The sequence below is a fragment of the Canis lupus genome, chromosome 1 (assembly GCF_048164855.1).
Source record: "Canis lupus baileyi chromosome 1, mCanLup2.hap1, whole genome shotgun sequence".
In the NCBI taxonomy this organism is placed as follows: domain Eukaryota; kingdom Metazoa; phylum Chordata; class Mammalia; order Carnivora; family Canidae; genus Canis; species Canis lupus.
Genome location: NC_132838.1, coordinates 34,659,567 through 34,682,304, shown reverse-complemented (window position 1 = coordinate 34,682,304; position 22,738 = coordinate 34,659,567). Strand labels below are relative to the sequence as shown.

The 22,738-nt window shown below is 35.1% G+C and overlaps 1 protein-coding gene and 1 long non-coding RNA gene across 6 annotated transcripts in view; one reads left to right on the top strand and one right to left on the bottom strand.

The window, feature by feature from the left end:
* NMBR (neuromedin B receptor) overlaps positions 1–22,738 on the top strand; it is an 85,255-nt gene that overhangs the window by 46,199 nt on the left and 16,318 nt on the right. For 2 of the 5 annotated variants that reach the window (XM_072825804.1, XM_072825793.1), the window contains 2 exons: positions 10,013–10,103; positions 21,014–22,068. In XM_072825804.1, coding sequence (XP_072681905.1) covers positions 21,647–22,068 — 422 coding nt within the window. In that variant the 5' untranslated portion in view covers positions 10,013–10,103; positions 21,014–21,646. Of the gene's footprint in view, positions 1–10,012; positions 10,104–16,036; positions 16,143–21,013; positions 22,069–22,738 lie in introns of those variants that run through there. The other 3 variants (XM_072825823.1, XM_072825813.1, XM_072825833.1) reach the window with 3 other exon arrangements.
* On the bottom strand, positions 2,469–21,392 carry LOC140633388 (uncharacterized). Its single transcript, XR_012030991.1, has 3 exons — positions 20,850–21,392; positions 20,174–20,230; positions 2,469–2,642 (listed from the first exon to the last, which is right to left on the bottom strand). It is a non-coding gene; the product is annotated as an uncharacterized lncRNA (long non-coding RNA).

The following is a 22,738-nucleotide window of genomic DNA, read 5'->3' as shown; positions in this document are numbered from 1 at the left end:
ACCTAAAATATTTACCATCTGGCTATTTAAGAAAAAAGTTTGTTAATCTTTCTAGAGCTAATCCGGCTCTAGAATTTGAATGTGGGTCTTTTTTTTTAATCTTCCATTTTTTAAATCATCATGTTAGTATTTTTCTCTGCCATTTTAAAAGTAGATGGGATATATTTTAATAGCTGTTTAGTGTCCTTGTTTGTCTATTCTAATGATCAATTTTTTCATTATGGGTTTTATGTTTCTGTTTTCTGTATGCCTTGTAATTTTAAACTGGGTTACTGACATTTTGTTGTTTGCTCTATTTTATTGATTCCCTTTCAATGGGGTCAGAATTTGTCCTGGCATACAAGTAGCTTACTTGAATCAGTTGGATACCTTTCAGGCTTGATTTCAGCATGTTAAGATGGGTTTAGATTAACTTGTAATGGGGCAAATCTAGGCTCACAACTAAAGTGGTATGTATGTATCTTCTGTATTCTACAGGATACACATTGCATTACAAAGTCTTTCTACTCTGGCTGTGGAGACACAAAATATTCTTAACTCAGTTTGCCTTGTAACTACTTGTGAGTGGTTTTTTCTCTGACTTTGGGAAGCTTCTTCTATGCTTGAGGAGATCAGTACTCAGTCAGAGCCTCAAACGGACCCTCCTGTTCTTCTCTAGGTTTCTCTTTATTTACTCTGACATCCAAATTCTAAGCCTCTTTGTCTCTTCAAGCACTGATTTCTGATTCCTCAATTCAATGAGGCCACTGAATGGTGTTAGGGTTTCCACTTTCTGAGCTAGGGACCTGAGCTGCCTCTAGGGAATAAGTTTATGCAGCCTGGGCTTGCCTGGTTTATTTCTCTCTTTGCAGTGCCTTCAGTTCTGTGCTGCTTGTTTTTCAATGGCTGCCTCATATTTTACAATGATTGTTTTCTAGTTGTTTACAGCAGAAAACAGGAAAAAACCCATCCAATTTGTATCAAACTCTTTCTACTGTAACATAAAAGTCTTTAAAACTAGTTTCACTGTTCTCAACAATATTCTGAAGAGTAAAGATCATGGGATCGCTGAATAAATATAATTCAATTTTGCAGTATTTGTAATGCGTAGATCTTACTTTACACTTAAAGCTAAAAAGTCAACAGAATTTGATCCAAGTACCAAGTAGTATAAGGTCAGCAATAAGTCAGGCTGTGTTGATAGTTTAGTACAGTCGCTTAGAATGAAAGAGTGTGAAATGCTTTAAGTTCTATGATCACTTGTGTCATTTTGGATACATTTCTGCTTTTATTCCTGTTTCAATTTCCCATCTATAACAAAAAATAATAATAATACTCACCTCACAGGGGTGCTGTTAGGATCAAATGAGATAGATTACGTACTTAACATAATATCTAGCACTGTAAGTACTAAATTAACATAAAGTATTATTGTGGTGTTGTTGATATGGTATTTTTGAGAAGTTGTTCATTTGTTACACTGAAGATGAGTCTGTAAGCCTTCAAGTACCCACCATGCTACAGTCCCTGGAGATTCTTTGCTCTTTATCATTTGGATGAAAGCAGACTGGTTTACTTGGCTGCAACTGCCTGGACCAGTTCTTAGGGCACCAGCCAGAGCCATTCATGAATTGGCTTGATTCAGAAAGCTTGATGAGGTCTTCTTATTTAGATGTGGTTAGCCTGACTGAATCACATCTCCCTTTCTGGTGTCATAGAGGCTATGATGCCTTTTGTATATACCATCACCCCACTGCTAGGAATATTGGCTGCTGGCAGTGCACAACTACATCCTTCACTGAGCAGAGTCCTCTGCTGCAGGGAAATTTCTCACTTGAGCATGTGTTTCTTCCCAGAGAGTGACACATGGCCAGAAACTGGCCAATGCAGAACTAAAAGGCCTGTTCCCATTCCATTTCAGAACAGCTCTGAAGGGCATTCCAGCTACTGGAATGATGGAGCCTTCAGGAGCAACCACTTTGCAGGAGCTTCTTCATCTGCTCAATCCTACTTTCCTCATTTCCTTATGGGGTCAGTTCCTAAAAGCACTCTTCAATAAACCTCCTGCATACACGTTGTCATCTCAGAATTTGTCTCTATGGAACCCAGTCTAAGACACTTGGGGAACACGAGTGTGAAACACACACAAATGAGTGGATGTTGTGTTCTCAATGCAGAAAACTCATTGCTCTGGTGCTCTCTGAGACCTGACATAGGCTTCTGAATTGAGAGCACTGAGGGCAAGGATTATTGTATGACTGCTCTGATGGTTTCCTATGCCTTTCTTCCCTGGGGTTCTTCACTATAATAATCTGCCACCCACATGAATGTGGAAATGTTTTATCCTTTTAAACTGAATGTGCACTCCTGAGTACACCTGATGCACCTGATCTTAAAGAGGAAGGAAGTATACTGAGAAAATGTAGAAAGGAAGACAGTAGTTAGACCAACTGGTCTGATGTTTAAAAAAAAAAAAAAATTACCTTTAGGCAGCCTTGGTGTTTGTCCTTCAGATGTGCCAGAAGATGGACTATTTCTTGGTCATCAAATTCACATCAACTTCCCAAAAGCTTCTAGGCCCCCTGACACTTTTTAAATAGTCATTATATCCCCAAAGATCTTTAGATATAGGAATTTCTCCCAAGAGCGATTCCTGGATAAACCTGAAGATATATTATGGTAATTTATCAATGAATAGATTCTTCATTATGAAACAACCTGCATCTTACAAACACGATTTTGGAGGGCTCTTATCTGAACTTACCACAAATTGCCATTATCAGATGAAAAACTTTGGCATCAAGATTGATTATGTACAGATGATTAATATTCTTAGTAATAACTTGGTGAGGTCTACAAATATGAGTGTTTTAGCATAACCTTTCAACGTGTTCAAGTTTTCATGTTATTTCAAATTTTTTTTTTAAGATTTCATTTATTTATTCATGAGAGACACAGAGAAAGAGAGAGGCAGAGACACAGGCAGAGGCAGGCTCAATGCAGGGAGCCCGATATGGGACTCGATCCCGGGTCTCCAGGATCATGTCCTGGGCTGAAAGTAGCGCTAAACCACTGAGCACCTGGCTGCCCTATTTCAAATTATTTAAATGCTAAAAGAGTTAGTGAGCATTATAGCGCTGTAACTAGATGTTTTAGATTTATTGGTTGAAGGGTTATTTTCATCTTTCTGAAAAATACTGAATTTTTAAATTTGTGCATTCCAAGTTTTAAAAAATTTTTTTTTTGTGAACCAGGTGTCTGTAGGGAGGTACATATCTGACAGCAAATGGTTTTTGTAAAATTGTTTGCTGTAGAATCAAACTCAGAAAGCTCAGGCTTAGTAGTACTTTGTGTTGGTGTTTATCCCTGATTTCACTCTAATTTTCATCAATATAAGATCCATAAGTCATCAATTTGTTATAATTTTTCAGTGTTGGACATATTGAGAGATTGTAAATACTTCTGTCATAAGCTTTAGTTTGGGAAAAATAAATAATTCTTCTATGTTTGATAAGGTAGTGTACTCTAACTGCTGCTTAATTTTAATATATGTTGAATCATATTTTGTATTTTTGAAATACATAGATTCCTTTAATTTCTGAAATGCTTATAGAATCAAACTTTAGTGCATATATTTAGTCTTATGTGCACAAATTCCAGATTACTGAATTTAAACCCTGTGCTAAATTGCTGGGCTTTCATTAGACTTTCCATTCCTTATTCCCTCTGTGACATGTTACCAGGGAAAATTCATTGCTTTGAATAATAATGAGCTTGAGACAAATTTAGCTTTTGAAAGCTGATTAAAACCTTTCTCTGTTTTGAACACCTCATATATAAACCACCTTTGCTCCTTTTTATAAAAAAATTAATGGCCACTTTTCTATGAATTCCTACTTATCAAGTATTGGAATGTGGTAATTTATCTTTAAAATGTTAATATAGGGATCCCTGGGTGGCGCAGCGGTTTGGCGCCTGCCTTTGGCCCGGGGCGTGATCCTGGAGACCTGAGATCGAATCCCACATCGGGCTCCCGGTGCATGGAGCCTGCTTCTCCCTCTGCCTGTGTCTCTGCCTCTCTGTCTCTCTCTGTGTGACTATCATGAATAAATAAATAAAATCTTTAAAAAAAATAAAATAAAATGTTAATATAGATCTTGGGATGGAAATGTACTGGAGCTAGTAAAATATGAAAACATATGTGAGATGACTTTATTAATATGCTACTGACTATAATTATTTGAGTTTTATGTGTCATATGAACTAAAACCATTTACATATTTTCTGGTAGTTTCAGATGGAGGCATTTTTTCCAGCTTTATATGTAAGGGGTATAAACTTTTCAACCTGTGTCAAAAGATCCTATGAATATCTAGTGAACTTGTCATCATAAGCACTTTTGGACACTCCAGTGAATGGAAACCAATCCTATTTTTTATTGTTTGTTATTGAGACACAAATAGTTTAAGATGAGTTTTGTGCTGCAACTTTCTAATAGCACTTTTTATCTGTAAAACTATTATGGTATTATTTAACCTATTTTGGGTGAGGTGACAGGTTTCTAGTAATATTAATCATGATAATCTTAGAAATTAATTTATTAAAAGCAATTATGTTAAGAACAAAGATTAAAAAAAGAACAAAGATAATTATGGAGTTATTTGGGTAGCAGCAGTTAAAATTTCCAGTAACAATAAGCTGAAAGATGATTTTGTGCCAACAGGTCTGTTAAAAATATGTAATACTGAATGATGAATAGAAACTTAAGTGGATAAGAAAATAAAAGAATGTCTCCGTAATACCCAGTGAAAAATTGCTCATCAGTTATCAAATAACACAAAAAGATCTTGTGAAAAATCAGGATCCTGCTGGGGTAAATTCCCTGGAGTTCGTAGACAGAGCAATTTGGAATTGAATTATATCACAGATGTGCTATAGAGACCTTCCATTGATTGCTGATTTGTCAGAACTCAAGAGCATCAACAACCTATTAGGGTTTCAAGACTGTTAGTGGATATAAGGTTCCAGTAATTTATCCTTGAGTCCTTTATAAAATCTTCTAAATAAAGAAATCCTTGTTCTCTGTATCCAAACAAGAGTTTATTTTTTAAAGATTTTATTTTTTTATTTATTCATGAGAGACACACAAAGAGAGAGAGAGAGAGAGGCAGAGACACAGGCAGAGGGAGAAGCAGGCTCCATGCAGGGAGCCTGACATGGGGGTCTCCAGGATCACGCCCTAGGCTGAAGGCAGCGCCTAACTGCTGAGCCACCCGGGCTGCCCTAAACAAGATTTTAATAACTTTTCACGCCCCCTTGGAGCCAAATATTCTATGTACAGCTTCTTATAGTAAATGTAGGCTGAAGTTATATTTTTGTGTAGATATAGATATGTGTTTGGGTAAGTGTGTTTTTTGTAAGATTAAGAGATTACAGAGAGCAATGGGTATTAAAGTTATTTCTCTGATTAACATTTCTGTGAAATCACAATTCAAGGTCTTTGGATAATTTTTCACAACCATTACCCCATGTCAAATTCCGAAAGAGCTCAGTGTTTTAACTTAATGCCTACATGAAAAATATTAGAACTAAGAACTTAAAAAATAAAGTGTTCATAGGAACAAAGAACAATGATGCATTTCTAGTGATTGATTATCTCTTCTCTCCTGTTCCTTTACTTCTACTAGTGTAGTTCAGGTCTGGTATTAATAGTTTGAGACTGTCTTCTAATTGCCATATTACTGGCTCAAACGCTTCTACACCCACTGCCAGGATAATTGCTCAATATACGGTTTGGTTGCTTCCTCCCAAAGTCATCTTTACTCTCCAAATTTTAATGATCATAGATTACACATCTTAATTTAGTATTTTGAGTATTCTCAAGTTGGCCTTTTTCAATCTGTTCTCCCATTCTAGAAAAATCTACTTTAGCCATTCTAGACCATCTCCTATACCTCAAATGTGTCTTATTCCTTTTCCGTGTGTAGACCTATTGCATTTTCCAAAAATGCTTTTATTTTCCCACCATACTGTTTACTTTCCTCACTAAAATCCTACCCATTTGGGGGCTAAATTTAAATTTCTTATATCTATGAATCCATCCCTGATCAACTGAACTATCAACAATTCTTCTCTCTGAATTTTCAAAACATTTGGCAATGTACAGGGCTAAAACTAGGCCACTTGACATCTTTGGACAAATTAGAAAACCCATTCCATTTTTTTAAAGATTTTATTTATTTATTCACTAGAGACAGAGAGAGAGGGAGAGAGAAAGAGGCAGAGACACAGGCAGAGGGAGAAACAGACTCCATGCAGGGAGCCCCAAGTGGGACTCGATCCCCGGACTCCAGGATCATGCTCTGGGCCAAAGGAAGGTGCCAAACCGCTGAGCCACCCAGGCATCCCAACCCATTCCATTTGGACAGAGGGTGCCATAGGCACAAAAAATGGTGAGCAGACTATGACTCTAAGTGAATTAGGAAAAACTACCTTTTAATCCTTGCAGACGTAGCTACTTGCCAGATTTCAGTTCAGTTTTTTTGTCATTATCTAGCTGTTTGACCTTGGATATATTATTTTACCTCTCTAGATTTAGTTTTCTTGCCTGGAAAGTGGTGATAATAGTATGAAATTCATATTATTGCTAATAATAATATATAAGATAATGAATGTAGATTGTCTAGCTGGATATTTGGCATATAAACCTTAATCAGTAAATTGTCATGACCTTTATAATTATTATGTTTTATGCTACCATCATCCTTAGTTTCAGGGATGGTCTGTTTTTCTCCTTGAATTAAAGTTTCAGGTATGGAAATTAAATACATTTGTAGACACAAATGCATTTTTGGTTTTTTGACTGAAATGTTTACTGATGATCATTATCAGATCAGTATCTCTTAAATAAATATTAACAAGATTATATTTCTTGAACTAAGATGTTATTTTCTCCTGCTGTTGACATTATCTGGATACATATGGAAATATAAGACCAGAGACACAAAATAAATATGAGGAAGGTAGTAGTCTTATTAATACACTGACCTTGTTTAAAGTTATGATACATTTTGAGAAAGACATTTGTTAGTATGATCAAACATTCCCACTCAACTAATGAGAACACTTTCCATTTTCAAAAAGACAATTTGTGAAAAAATATCAGATTACTGACCACAAAAATGTCAAAACCACCTAGTTATCTGGAAAAAAAACAGCAATAGAGATGATTCTCCATACAACACTGAAGAAAAAGGCCTTAGCCTTGACCCATGGAGATTGCCTTCAAGGCGACAAAGTAATTTATTTTTCCAATGGAGGCTCATTCAAATTCTTGTCTTCTCTGGCAATATTGCTGCAGGTTATATTCCATGGACCAAATTCATATCAGTCTTTTAACCTCTCCAGAGCACTTTGTAACTGCGTGTATCGGTTTTGAGTGGAACTTTTCCTACTTCATAATTGGGCTCTTTATGCTGAGAAACCTCTGGGGGATCTGGAGGGATAGCCAGGAAGATGTGAATGGAGGAGGGAATTGTGCCAAAGGAAGGTATCTATCTGTTAAACATTCATATATTTGCATTTGGAGAGTGTAAGTGACTTCAGTATTTCAGCTATGTTTATATTTATAAAATATGGAAGCCTCCATGTGAAAAGGAAACATTCAGGTAAAAATGACAAATACCTGAATGTTTGCAGATATTAGATGCTTCCAAATTCAGTAAGCTGCTTGTAATATAAATGGATACTGTGGATAAGAAAATAAGCAAAATAAGTATTTGTTGATTCTTCAATCCTGGTGTCTTACCTGTACTATGTATACAGTTGAAAAAAATGAGTGTAATGAATACATTTAATCAGATATATGGAATTATTTCATTTCTATTTTATTAATTGCGACTTTATATTGTTTTGTTTACTATTATTATTTTATTACTTCAGACATGATCCATAGGTAGATGGTGAAAGAACTAAAGTTTGTGAGAGGAACTTTTCTTAAATGAAATCATTCTGTTTCATAAAACTCAACAGCCATCAAAAGTCAATGTAGTTGATAACTACAGTCTTAGGTATCAGATAACTTCATGCACTTCACAACTCAGCAAAATCACAAGTTTGAATTACCAACTCCATTTTGGTTAATAAAATCTTCTTATGCATGTTTACTGTGTGAGATTCAATGCATTTTCAGAACTGAAAAATAAATACGACTGAGCTATAAGACTAATCCCTTTACTTTTTTTTTTTTTTTTTTTTAATAAATGACAAGATATAAGAAAGGGGTTCCAAACCATCAAATGTAGGAAATCTCTTTCCCGGGAATTGAAATATTTAACTTTTCAAATGCTTAAATAAATGGAACCTAAAGTAGTAGCCTAGCTTGGATCATAAATTCAGCTATGGCATTTTAAAAATTTTTGAAAAAAATTAAAATAAAACTGAAAATACCATTCCATTATGGATTAAATTGTATAGAGTGTTTCACATTTTTAATGTTCTGTGGTTTGCAAAGATTTTTTGCACGAATTATTTTATATAATTTGTATTATAAATTCATGACATGGGTAAGGCAGCTATGGCTTAATAACATTTGCTTTTGCCAAGGTAAAGCCTGTATTAATAAAATTAAGTATCATATTTATATAAATAAAATGTAAAGCCAATTCTTTTTTCTGATCTGAGACTGCTCTGGTTATTGCACCTATTCTCAAGTAGCACAGATGAAAAGAAAATGCTGGAGATATAATAATTCTATTGTCATTCTTTTGTTATTTTGATTTTGTTCTTTTCGCGTACAAGCAGTTGATTTGTGACTACATTTTACGAAATGTGAGCAGTACTCAGCAGGTGGCGCTAATGAGACACAAAATATTGAATCGCCAACTCCTACAGCCAGAGATTTAGTAGTGTATTAATAAGTTTGTTGGGGGTAAGGACAATCTGCTCGCATTGTTTCTCCGAGTGCTAATGCCACATGGAATGATTTTAGAGATTTATTCAGTTCCTACTTTATATTGAGTCTGAAGTTAATGTTTATTCTTTTTTGCTTACTTCATAATATTTAAAAAAAACCAGAGTACCTTCTTTCACTTGAAAACTAAGCCTGGCCATTTACCTGTATGAACTTCCATTCATATGCTGGAAGAGGGAGGGGAGTGAATCACATAGTGGTTATTCCTTTAAGGACAAAATATGGAAATCAAAAGAGATTCTTAGGAACTACTAACTCCCATGGAAATTATAATCCCATTTATCTTTGAGGGATACCTAGCAGATTATTTACCAGATCAACATTTAGGCCAAGTGTTCCAAAGTGAAAATTTTCTTTTGTTTTGTGGTTCTACTAAACATTCAGAATGAATGTTAGTAGACTGTGGCATTAAATGAAAATGAAAATGAATTTTTTGGGATAAGGGAATGTTACTTAATTAGAAAGAATGGAAGTATTTGCTTATTTTGTCAATTTAACAATTAAGCTACACAAATAACATCTGCTCATGTATTAAGAAGTGCCTTGGTGGCTTCTGAGCAAGTTATTTGAGAGGTATCTCACCAAGAAAGAAAGAGTTGCATTTTAAATGGGGAATTCAGCGGAGTTTACTAAGAATGTACTTAATGCGTGTTCTCTGAAGTCACATTTCTAGTGGACTTATATGGGCATTGACATTTCTGGTATCCTCAGTTTTTCAAAGTTCAATTTTCTTCCAATAAAAACCAATATCATCCCAATTTTATGTTTTAATTTGAATAAAGTGATCAATTTCACATTTTTGTGAATCCTACTTGAAACTAGCAATGCATAAAACTACTTCAAAAAACTTCCCTTTACATAACTAAGGTTTAAGAGACTACTACATAAGGGACAATTGAGTTATTTTTTTTATAAGTAACGTTAATGATTGGAAACTCATAGAAATCACATTATTATATAGCCAGAGCATTGTTTTCTTCTCCTTAAGAAAAGTATTTAACTTTGATTTTTATCAACAAATCAGAGATTATGACTCTTGTATTCACTGACTTTTCTCCACAGAGATGACCTCTTCCCAGGTACCAGTTTTTGTTGTACCCAGTGATGTAAACCGAAGGCCATGCATCAGTGAATTCAAACATTTTGTGCATAGGTACAGATCTTTGATCATTTTAAATGGTTTTCCAATGGGAGGAAGCTGCTGGAATAGCCAATCAACTTCTTAGCAGGATTATCTGAGAAAAAATTAATATATTTCCTGTCCCCACAAGTTTCCTAATTGAATGTGACTTATTTTGATCCATCCATAGGAGCAAAGTTGTCATGAAGATTGATGTGAACTACGTACTCACTTTAGAAACTTCCATAATTTACAGGGTCCATAGATTTTCTATTCATGGTTAAGCATTAAACATGATAAGATAGAGTCAACTCTTCTACTTTTTCCTCTTCTTTAGTCTTCTTCCTGTTAGTACCTTTATTGATATATATTCGCACCATATAATTCATTCATTTACAGTGTACAATTAAAGTATTAATACATTCACAGTTGTGTAACCATCACCACAATTTGAAAATATCTTGTCGCCCTCAAAACAAACTGATACCTGCTAACATTTCCCCACATCTTCTTCCAGCCCCCTTCCTCTACTCCTCAGTCCTAGGCAACCACTAAAGTATTTTCTGTTCTTATAGATTTGCCCATTCTGGATATTTCACATAAATTTTGTACACTTCATTTCATGTAAGTGGACTTATATAGTATATGGTCTTTTGTGATTGGCTTCTGCACTTAGGGTAATATTATCAAGGCTCATCCATCCTGTGACATTTATCAGTGCTTGATTCCTTTTTAATACCAAACAATACTCCATTATATGGATATATTATATTTTATTTACCCATTTATCAGTTGAGGGACATTTGTTTCCACATTTTGGCTATTATGAATAATACTGTGATCATAAAGGTTTTGTGTAATATATGATTTTGTTGAACACTTAGGAGTAGATTGCTTGGTAATATGGTACTTCTTTTTGTACCCTTTTGAGGAACAGCCTGATTGTTTTCCACTAAGGCTGTCTCATTTTTCATTTCTACTAGCAACGTATAAGCATTTGGATTTCTCCACAGCCTTGCCAACATTTGTTTTTGTCTGACTTTTTGATTATAGCTATGTAGTAGATACAAAGAGGTATCTTATCTTATCTTCTTTGATTTGCATTTCCCCAGTGGCTATTAATATTGAGCTTCTTTTCATGTGCTGATTAGCCATTTATATCTTCTTTGGAGATCTCTTTGGATTTATATATTTTCCTTGGATTTATTTAGATCTTTTGTACATTTCTATATTGAGTTGTCTTTACTTCTAGATAAATGTACTTTATTAGATATATGATTTATAAATTCTGTTCTGTGTATCATCTTGACACTTCCTTGATGGTGTCTGAAAGGTACAAAAATGAAGCCCTTCTTTCGTACTTGATTTTAGCAATTTGAGTCTTCTCTCTTGTTCTTGGTCAGTCTAGCTAAAGTGTTATCAAGTTTTTTTTGATCTCTTCAAAGAATGAAGTTTTACTGTTTTTTATTTTTGTTCTCATTTTTCTATTTTCTATTGCATTGATGTCTGCTTTAATTTTTATGATTTCTTTCCATCTGCTTGATTCAGTTGTTCTTTTCTTGCTTTAAGATGAAAGATTAGGATATTAAATTAAGATTTTTCTTCCTTTTTAATATAGGTGTTTAGAGCTATAAATTTCTTTCTAAAAACTGATTTGATTGCATTCTTGTAATTTTGGTTTGTTATATCAATATTTTCATCCTAAAATATTTTCTAATTTCCATTGTGGTTTCTTATTTGACACATTAGATACTAAGGAATATGTTGTTTAATTTCCCTATATTTGTGAATATCCTAAATTTCTCATTATTGATTTATAACTTTATTCCATTGTGGTCAAAAAAACATTTTAATGCTTTTAATGTTTTTAATGATTTTAATAATTTTACATTCATCGAAGATTGTTTTATGGCCTAGCTTATGATCTATCCTGGAGGGTGTTTCTTTTTCTTTTTAAAAATATTTTATTTATTTATTCATGAGAGACACAGAGAGTAAGAGACATAGGCAGAGGGAGAAGGAGGCTCTCTGCGGGAAGCCCGATGCAGGGCTGGATCCCAGGACCCTGGGATCATGACCTGAGCCAAAGGCAGACACTCAACCATTGAGCCACCCAAGTGTTCCATGGAGAATGTTTCACATGTACTTGAGAAGAATATGTCTTTTTCAGTTGCTGAGTAGATTGTTCTAATGATGTCTGTTAGGTCTAGTTGGTTTATAGTGTTAAGTCTCGTTACTTGTTGCCCCTTTGTCTAGTTGTTCTAGTCATTATTGAAACTGAAATATTAATATCTCCGACTATTACTCTTGAATTGTCAGTTTTTCCCTTAAATTCTGTCAATATTGGCTTCATGTAACTTGAGATTTGGTTATTATGTACAGATGTGTTTAGAATTGTTAAATATTCTTGATGAATTGACCCTTTTATCATTAAAAAATGTCTTTTATCTCTAGTAACCTCTTTGTTTTAAAGGCTATTTTGTCTGATACTATCATAGCACTACAGCTCTCTCATGGCTGCTGTTTGTATTTGTTTTTCCATTCTTTTCCTTTCAACCTACATTTACCTTTGAATCTAAAGTGTGTATCTCTTACAGAGTTAGATCTTTTTTTCTTTTTTAAAGATTTTATTTATTTATTTGAGAGAGAGAGAGAGCACAAGCAAGAGAGGGGGGTGAAGGGAGAGGGGCCAAGGGTGAGGGAGAAGCAGACTCCCCACTGGACAGGGAGCCCAAAGTGGGGCTCCATCCTAGGACCCCGAGATCATGACCTGAGCCCAAAACAGATGCTTAACAACTAAGCTAGCCAGATGGCCTTGATCTTGTTTTTTAATACAATCTGCTGATCTCTGTTTTTTGCTTGAATTGTTTAATCCACTCACCTTTTATGTTATTATTGATAAAGTTGGATTTTGTGTGATAATTTTCTCTGTTTTTTGCATGTCTCAAATCTTTTTTGTTCTTCTGTTCCTTTTTTATTGCCTTCTTTTGTATAAAATAAATATTTCCTAGTTTAACATATTAATTCTTTAGATTTATTTTTACTATATGTTTTGTGTTATTTTCTTAGTGGTTGTTCTAGGGCTTATCATACATATCTTATCAGAATCTACTTCAGATTTATACTAAATTAATACCAGTTTATGTGTGATACAAGCCCAACAATACATTGTTATAATTTTTACTTTATATATAATTAATCCTTTTAAAAGATGCTGGGAGAAAAAGAAAGAAAGAGGAAGTATATATTTATTGTTTGTTAAAAAAACTTTCCTATTTACTATTCTTGGTTCTTTCCATTTGTTCTTCTGGATTCTCTTTATTTGTCCTTAAAGATTTGTCTAGTGTCTCTTTCTTACTCCTATGTAGTTCTGTTCCCACCTGCCTACTTTATGCATTAATTGTCAAATATTATTATATTTGTATATATTATAAGGCCAACAGTAAATTTTATATGTATTGGTTTATACAATTGCTTTTTAAAATAAGCTAAAAGAAGAAAAAGGAAGAAATATGCATATACTGTCTTTTCTAATTAAATGTACTGACATTCTTTGGTTTTTCAAAGTCAATTTGAACTACTGTCAGGGTTACTTTCATTTATTTCATTGTTTTCAAGAGTGCCTTTCAGCCTGAATTTCCTTATACTCTCTTCCTGATTCAGTTAGTTCCCTTGCAGAGAACTTTAGAACTCTCTGTTTTCATAGCTTACCTTTTCCTTGTGCAAAATCTCTTATTGAATGCTGATTTGATTACGATATACCTTGGAACAATTCTTTTTTTAAGCCATAGGTAGATTTTATTTAAAAAACAATCCCAAGTAAGACTCCTTTTGATATTAAAATATAGAACAGATAATTCTATCAAAGAGTTCTAATAGACATAAATATCTAGGTAAAATATAGCACCTTATAACTAACTATGATTTTATCCTATTTGTCTTTTAAAAAAAAGACTTTATGGTTTAGAATAATTTTTTAAAATATTTATTTTCTTTATTTTGGAGAGAGAGAGTGAGAGTGTAGGGGAGGAGGGATAGAGGAAGAGGAAGAGAGACGGAGTCTCAAGCAGGCTCCCTGCTGAGAGTGGAGCCCCAAGTGGGCTCTATCTCCTGATCCTGGAGATCATGGCCTGTGAGATCACAACCTACGCTGAAATCCACGGCCGGATGCACAACCAACTGAGCCACCCAGGAGCCCCTTTTGGAGCAATTTTTAAAGTGGCATTAGGTTCACAAAAACATTTGACTGAAAGCTACAGATATTTTTCTTTACATCCTCTCCCCTCATATTTAACAGTCTCACTATCAACATCCTGCATGGGCTGGTACTTTTGTTATAATTAACAAACTTATATTGGCAGATCATTATCACCCAGAGTCCATAATTTACATTAGAGTTCTCCCCTGGCCCTGTATTTTCTATGGCTTTTGACAAATGGATAATGGCATGCATCTGCCATTATAATATCACACAGAGTAGTTTCACTGTCCTAAAAAGACTCTGTGCGCTGCCTCTTTTCCTCTGCAACCTCCCTAAGGTGACCTCTGGCAACTACTAATCCTTTTAGTGTCTCCGTAGTTCTGTGTTTTCCAGAATATCATATCATTGGAATCCTTTAATATGTAGCCTTTTCAGACTGGTTTCTTTCACTTTGTAACATGCATTTAAGTTTCCTCTACATCTTTTCCTGGCTTAGTAGCTTGTTTTTTAATGCTGAATAATATTCCACTGTCTGTATTTACCAAAGTTTATATGTCTACTTACTGAAAGACATCTTGGTTACTTCCAAGTTTTGGCAATTATGAATTAAGTTGCTATAAACTTCCATATACAGGATTTTGTGTGGACATTAAGACTTCAATTCATTTGAATAAATACTAAGAAGCATAACTGATATATTTCATGATAAGAACATAGTGGGATGCCTGGGTGGCTCAGTGGTTGAGCATCTGCCTTTGGCTCAGGGCATGATTCTGGGATCTTTGTGTCTCTCATGAATAAATAAATATTTTTTCTTTTCTTTTTTTTTTTTTTTTTTTAGAAAAGCACAGGTGCTTAACTGCTGAGCCACCCAGGCATCCCAATAAAATATTTTAAGAAAATAATATATCTAGTTTTGTAAGAAAGTCCAAACTATATTCCAAAGTGGCTATATCATTTTGCACTTCTAGCAGCAATAAATGAGAATTACTGATGTTCCTTATTAGCATGTTGTAAGGCTGTTCTAATACATTCTAAAACTGTTGTTCCTCATTAGCATTGATGTTATCAGAATTTTGGATTTTGGCCATTCTAATAGATGTGAATTGGTATCTCATTGCTGTTTTGAATTTAAGTGCTTTTTATTTTTTGACAACTACATGACTTTTTTTTTTCTTAAAAACAATGACTCTGCTCCAATAAATCAAGGTCAAAATAAACGAAGAGTTCAAGATGACAACAGTCCCTTTGTTAAGTTCTGGTGCTGTGTGGATGAAAAGCAGCAGCCAGTCATGGCAATAGGTGATAACATCCAAAGTGGGACATTAAAAACATCCAAATGCATTAATACTCTTTCACACTAAACCAGCCTTCAAATAAATCACATATGAGCTCACACCATCTTCATGGTAGTCCAGGATAAAAACCATGTCATCTGGATTCATGTTTTTACCAAGAAAGAATTGGTAGTTTTTGAAATTAGCAAGCATGTGCTTGATTTTTTTCTGTAGCCTCTGTCATAAAAAATTTTACTCTTTTTGATACTGTTCTTTAAGTTTCCCTTTGATTGATTTCATACAATCTTTGATGTACTACTTGTAGGCTTCTTTTGTGAATTTGGTCTCTTACAAGTGATAGTTCGTGACAATATCAACACCAGGGATGACTGTGTGTTGGATACCTTTCCCCTAGGGCCTTCAGTAAAGGCATTTTCAGCAATGAGTGGCTCATCAGTGTCTTACTGGCTATATTCCCCTCCATCTCCAGGCACAACCCAGCTCATCATGGCTGATGAGGTCCCAGTAGATGATCATGACAATGGCTGGAAAGAGTCAATGGTACTCTAACCTAGCAGGAACCCAGAGCTGGAAGTAAGTGGGATACAATCAGAAGGGGATGCTGGGGGATGGGGTAGTAGGTGGAAAAGCTCACTATTGTTTTAATTTGTAATTCCCTAATGACAAACGATGTTGAACATCTTTTCATATTCTTATTTGCCAGCTGTGCATGTTCTTTGGTAAGCTGCCCAGATTTTTGGCCTATTTTTTAAATGGTTTTTTGTTGTTGTTGTTGTTGTTGAGTATTAAATGTTTACATTTTTGAGTAACAGTCATTTATCAGCTATATGTTTTAGAAATATTTTTTTCCCAGTTTGTGGCTTGTCTTCTCATTTTCTTGACTGTATTTTTGCAGAGCAGAAGTATATAATTTCAATCTCTTAATTTAGTCAAGTTTATCAATCCTTTATGCGTTGGGCTTTCAATAATGGATCTAAAAAACCATTGCCATCCAAGGTCATCTAGGTTTTCTCCTATGTTTCTTATAAGAGATTTATTGTGTTATGTTTTACACTTATATTGATGTCTAATTTTGTGTAGAGTGTAAGGTCTGTGTCTCTATTATTATTATGATGATGATGATGATGATGATTTTGCATGTGGATGCTTTTTCTAGCACCATTTGCTAAAAGACAATCTTTGCTCCATAGTATTCTTTGCTTCCTTTTCAGAGATTAGTTGAATGTATTTATGTGAGTCTATTTCTGCACTCTTTGTTCTGTCCCATTGATTTATTTGTTTATTCTTTTGCCAATACCATACTGTCCTGATCACTGTAGTTCTATAGTAAATCTTGAAGTCAGATAGTGTAAGTTCTCTGACTTCATTTTTTTTAAAGATTTATCTATTTATTAATGAGAGACACACACAGAGAGAGGCAGAGAGAGAAGCAGGCTCCATGCAGGGAGCCCGACATGGGACTTGATCCTGGGTCTCCAGGATCACGCCCTGGGCTGAAGGCAGATGCTTAACTGCTGAGCCACCTAGGTGTCCCTGACTTCATTCTTTTTCAATATTGTGTTGGGTAGTCTGGTCTTTTGCTTTACCATATAAACTTTAGATTAACTTTGTCAATATTCACAAATAGACTTAAGATTTTGATTAATATTGCATTGTAGGTCAAATTGGGAAAATGTGATATCTTAAAAATATTAAGTCTTTCTATCCACGACTATGGATTATCTCTCCATTTATTTTATTCCTTTATTTATGTGATTTCTTTTATCAGAGTTTTATGGTTTTCCTCATATAGATCTTGTATATATTTTTTCAGATTTGTACAAGTATTTTATTATAGGAGTGTTAGTGTAAATGGTATTGTTTTTAATTTCAAATTCTACTTATTCATTGCTGGTATATAAAAAAAAACAGTTAACTTTTGTAAATTAACCTCGTGTCCTGCAACCTTGCTATAATAACTTTTTAGTTGCAGGAGATTTTCTGTTGAATTTTATGGATTGTTTACATAAATAATCATGCCATGTTTTGGAACAATGACAGTTTTATTTCCTTCTTCTTAATCAGTATACCTTTCATGTCCTTTTCTTGTCCTATTGCATTGCTAGGACTTCCAGTAAAATGTGTAATAAAAGCAGTGAAAAAAACATCCTTTCTTGTTTCCGATCTTACTGGGAAAGCTTCCAGTTTTCCTTCTTGGTAGAATTTTCTTCATGTTTCTTCTACCTGGGATTTGCTTTCATCAAACTTGAAAAAAATGCTAGGCCATTACTTTAATTTTTTCTTTCTCTTCTGTCCTTTAAGGACCTAATTACAGAAAGATTAGGCCATTGACTGTTTTCTACAGTGCATTGATACCCTGTTCTTTTTTTTGTTGTTGTTTTCTTCAGCTTTTTCTCTGAGTATTCTATTTTGGATAATTTCTATTACTAGGGATGCCTGGGTGGCTTAGCAGTTAAGCATCTGCCTTTGGCTCAGGGCATGATCCTGGATCTGGGGATTGAGTCCCACATCAGGCTCCCTGCAAGAAGGCTGCTTTTCTCTCTGCCTATGTCTCTACCTCTCTCATGAATGAATGAATGAATGAATGAATAAATAAATAAATAAATATTTTAAAAATTTTCTGTTACTATATTTCAAGCTCACTGATCTCTTCTGCAGTTAACCCTATAGTATTTGTTTCCCATCACATTGCTTTTTCCTCTGTAGAAATTCAATGTCTTTTTGTATTCACCATTTCTCTATGTTAATGCTAATATTTTCTTCTTCCTTCTTGAACACATGGTACAAGGTTTCGTTACATTTTAAGTTACAATTTTAATATCCTTATCTATTTATTGTATCATCTGTATCATTATTGGTTTAGTTTCCATTGACAATTTTTTTTCTTTTTTCTTTTTGGTTGTGAATGCATCTTATTTGCATGAATTTTAAACAACAAGGAATGTTTAATATACTTCTGAATAGATTTTGCTCAGCTTAGGGCAATAAAATGTATAATATGTATTTTATAAACATTGAATACTTCAATATTAAAAATGTATCTTTCAAATATATAGAAATCACATTTTTTATGCAATTTTATTCTCCTAGAACAATGAGATACAGTAGACTGAAGTCGAATAAATTTCAAAATACAGTTTTACTAAAGTTTTTAGGAAATTAAGCAAGTTATCTTACCTCTATGAGTTTTGATCATCTCATATGTAAAATTAAGACTCAAAAATGTACCTCATAGAACACATATAAATATTAAATAACATATAACTCTAAGGAACCTAATGCAATGCATAGAGCATTGAGTATAATAAAAAAATTTATCCCTTCAGCAGATGTTTATTCTGATGGGTTGATCTTATGCAAATGAGACAATAGCTATACACTTATACGTAATTTGGTGTATATCTAAGTAATACATACATAATTATAATAACTTTATAATATTTTAATAAAAATCAGTAAGGCTATTATTATTAAAGTATTCATTATGCTCTCCAATCTCATGAACCTAAGACTTTGAGTAAATACATATGGATCCACTTAAAATGCAAAAATTCTATAATCTAGATGTCTTATTTCTATAATGCCAGGCAATTGGACATTTAGTAATTCAGTGTTCAGACTAAACATTTTTCTCATCTAAATGCTTAGCATTATCAGACACAGAGGAGAATACAGATTTTCATACAGCAATTTATTTATTTATTTTTATTTTTTAAAGACTTTATTTATTTGAGAGATACAAAGAGAGAGAAAGAGCATGAGCAGAGAGAGGGAGAAGCAGACTCCCAGCTGGGCAGGGAGTCCAACATGGGCTCCTTACCAGGACCCTGAGATTATGACCTAAACCAAAGGCAAACTAAGCCATGCAGGTGTCTCTTTGTACAACCATTTAGACTAAAATATGTTTTCATATAAAATAGGTTAGAATGGGATAGTTGCAATTTGAAAATGGGAGATTTCATAATGTAAAAGATTGCTTTCATAGTTAATTTACTTTGCATAATAAGATTGGATGTTAAAAGATAAAATTCAAAAAACTTTGAAGATAAAATTCCTAGAGACATTCTCAACTTATATGTGCTATTAATTGTCTATATATCTTATATATAAAAGTGATTTATATACATATATTCAAACTTATTTTATTTAGCCAACTGTGACCTAATAACAAATTAAATAATGAAATCAAGAAGAATATGTTAAGGACAGACTTATAATCAAGTTAATAAACATAAAATTGACTATAGAGCAAATGTTTATCTTGTCTAATGAGCCTATGGTAATTAAATGCTGTTATTGGTCAGAAATACTTGAAACATTGCTTACATTCTAGAAATAGGTTGGCACTTTTCATCAGCTTATGCTGATCATTATAGGTAGTTCTTGACTAATTTTATTTTTATCATGCAATTTTATCCTTAGGAACCAAGAACAAGCCTAATATTTTTCCTAATGAAGATGTTATTTGACTAACTTCAGAATTGTGCCCTTCTGAGAAGTTTACATTAAACTCAGATGGTGTTAATTTGGAAAGTCATTTTGGTTTTGGGACTACCCTATTTAAAATAGTGTATCAGGTGATGGGGATTAAAGAGTACACTTACCATGATGAGCACTGAGTAATGTATAGAATTGCTGAATCAGCAATTGTACACCTGAAACTAAAAAATAGTGCATTATTTATGTATTGAGACTATATTTAACGTTAGCATTGCTCAGCCATAGGCACTCGTATGTTCAGTCTTAGTAGATATTGTCCAGCAAGTTTCCAAAAGAAAAAAAAGTTGGAATTTATTTTGGAAAATTGTCTATTTCTGCTAACATTGAACATATTCAATCATTCTTACCTAAAAAATATACTGGATATATGATATATTTGGATATATAATTTATCCAAATGCACACCAGAAGACAGGCAAAGAATACTTATGGAGACATTGGCCAGATTAGCTAAAACTATCAAGACTCAAAATATCAACATTAGAAGGGAAAGATACAGTGGTATGTTTATACTGGAATACTATATGACAATGAAAAATACCACACACAAAAATCACAAAGGGGTCTCACATATATAATGCTGAATGAAAGAAACCGGACACAAGATTAAATACTTTAAGTTTCCATTTATAGGATGCTCAAAACCAGCAAACTAATCTTAGATGACAAAAGGCAGAATAAATAGTGTCATTTCAAGGGACAGTCATTTCAAGGGACAGTGGTTAGATTGTAGGTTCTGAATGGTGGTTAGATTAAGCTGTACATTCAAGAATTGCATACCTTATGCGTACTGTATTCCAATAAAAAGAAGTTTAAAACTAATTTGCCAGCTGTTGGAAAGAGTCTCCATATTTGGGGTGAAAAAAATGGGTCAAGGAAGAATGAAGAGGGAATTCCATTCATTTACTCCATCCTTTGTCTCTCATTCTCTTTCCTAAATTCAGAGTTCCAGGGCCTTCCTAGCCCAGCCCCTAAATTCTGAGGTTCGCAAACTGTCTGGGGCTCCTCCCGCTCGGAGGCGGGTAAGACTGTAACTATGTAGGGGCGCAGAGTGAGAGGAATCAGATCCCCTCCAATTCCACACGCGACAGCAGGAACTGCAGAAAGTGCCAGCCGCCCCTCCGTTGGTTCCCCAGGGTTTCAGTTGCGCTTCGTTGGGCAGCTACGGGATCACTTCCTCGCCTCCCCGGGAACTGTCCAGCAGGTACTTTTATTAATTCCGGAGGGATAAATCTTTGTTCACTAAAGGACTGTTTTCCGCTAGCTGTAAAGGAAATAAACCACTGAGGATTAGCACAAAGACGCAACTGCTTTGCCTTTTTTTCCTTTTTTTTTTTTTTTTTAATTTGGAGCCAGCAGGCGCCAATGTGCCCCTTCCAGAGATGAAGCACCAGAGCGTGGACAGACTTCTCACCAAGTCCCGGGCGTCTTTGGGATGCGGGGCAGTGTGACCACGAGCCCCCCCCAGGCGGGGAACCTGTCCCTGTGAGAGGGACATTGATTAAGCCCAAGTGTGTGTTACGCTTCAGGGCACCTGGGCGCATGAAACCCCAGCGGGCTCTCCTGGGAAGGAGACCATGCCCCCCAAGGCGCTTTGCAACCTCTCGGGGGCCGCGGGCGAGAATCAGAGCGGCTGGGTTCCGGGGGGGTCCGGCCCGGACTTTCTGCCCGCCTCGGACGGGACCGGCGCCAAGTTCGCCATCCGCTGCGTGATCCCGTCCCTCTACCTGCTCATCATCGCCGTGGGCTTGCTGGGCAACATCATGCTGGTGAAGATCTTCATCACCACCAGCGCCATGAGGAGCGTCCCCAACATCTTCATCTCTAACCTGGCCGCCGGGGACTTGCTGCTGCTGCTCACCTGCGTCCCGGTGGACGCGTCGCGCTACTTCTTTGACGAGTGGATGTTCGGGAAGGTGGGCTGCAAACTGATCCCCGTCATCCAGCTCACCTCCGTGGGGGTTTCCGTGTTCACTCTCACTGCCCTCAGCGCCGACAGGTAAGGGCGCAGGTAGTGGCGATGTGGCCTGGGAAAGAGGTGGAAGAGGGTAAGGAGCGCTCCTGGGGGGAAGAGGGAGTTTGGAAAGTCTGGGGATGGGCAAGGAGTGAAGGAGAGAGAGTGTATCTGGGATTTGGAATGAAAGGAGTTAAAACGGACCGAGCTGTGAAGCCTGAAAAAAAAAAAAAAAAAAAAGAAGAAGAAGAAAATCATTACTTTTAAAATAATTAACATTGCGTTAGTTTGATAGTAGTTTTAAGGGTGGCTCAGCAGTTGAGCATCTGCCTTCAGCTCAGGGCGATCCCAGGTCTGGGGATTGAGTCCCGCATGAGGCCCCCTGCGAGGAGCCTGCTTCTCCTTCTGCCTGTGTCTCTGTGTCTCTCATGAACAAATAAGTACAATCTTAAAAAAAAAAAAAAAAAAAAAAAAAAGGAGTTTTAAAATGGCATATCCTAGTCTTCCTTCTCCCCTGCACACACTTTGGGAATCTTTATTATTTACTTCATAGAAAAGCTACAGAATAATCGGACAACAGTGCAACTATCATGTAGAGGTTTTTCTTGTGTGCCAAAAGTTTAGAAGTGCAGTTCCTTATTCAGTATTTTAATAACATGATAGGTAAGAATGTCTGAATTAATATTAGGGAAATGTTTAATTTTGAAGTTTTTTT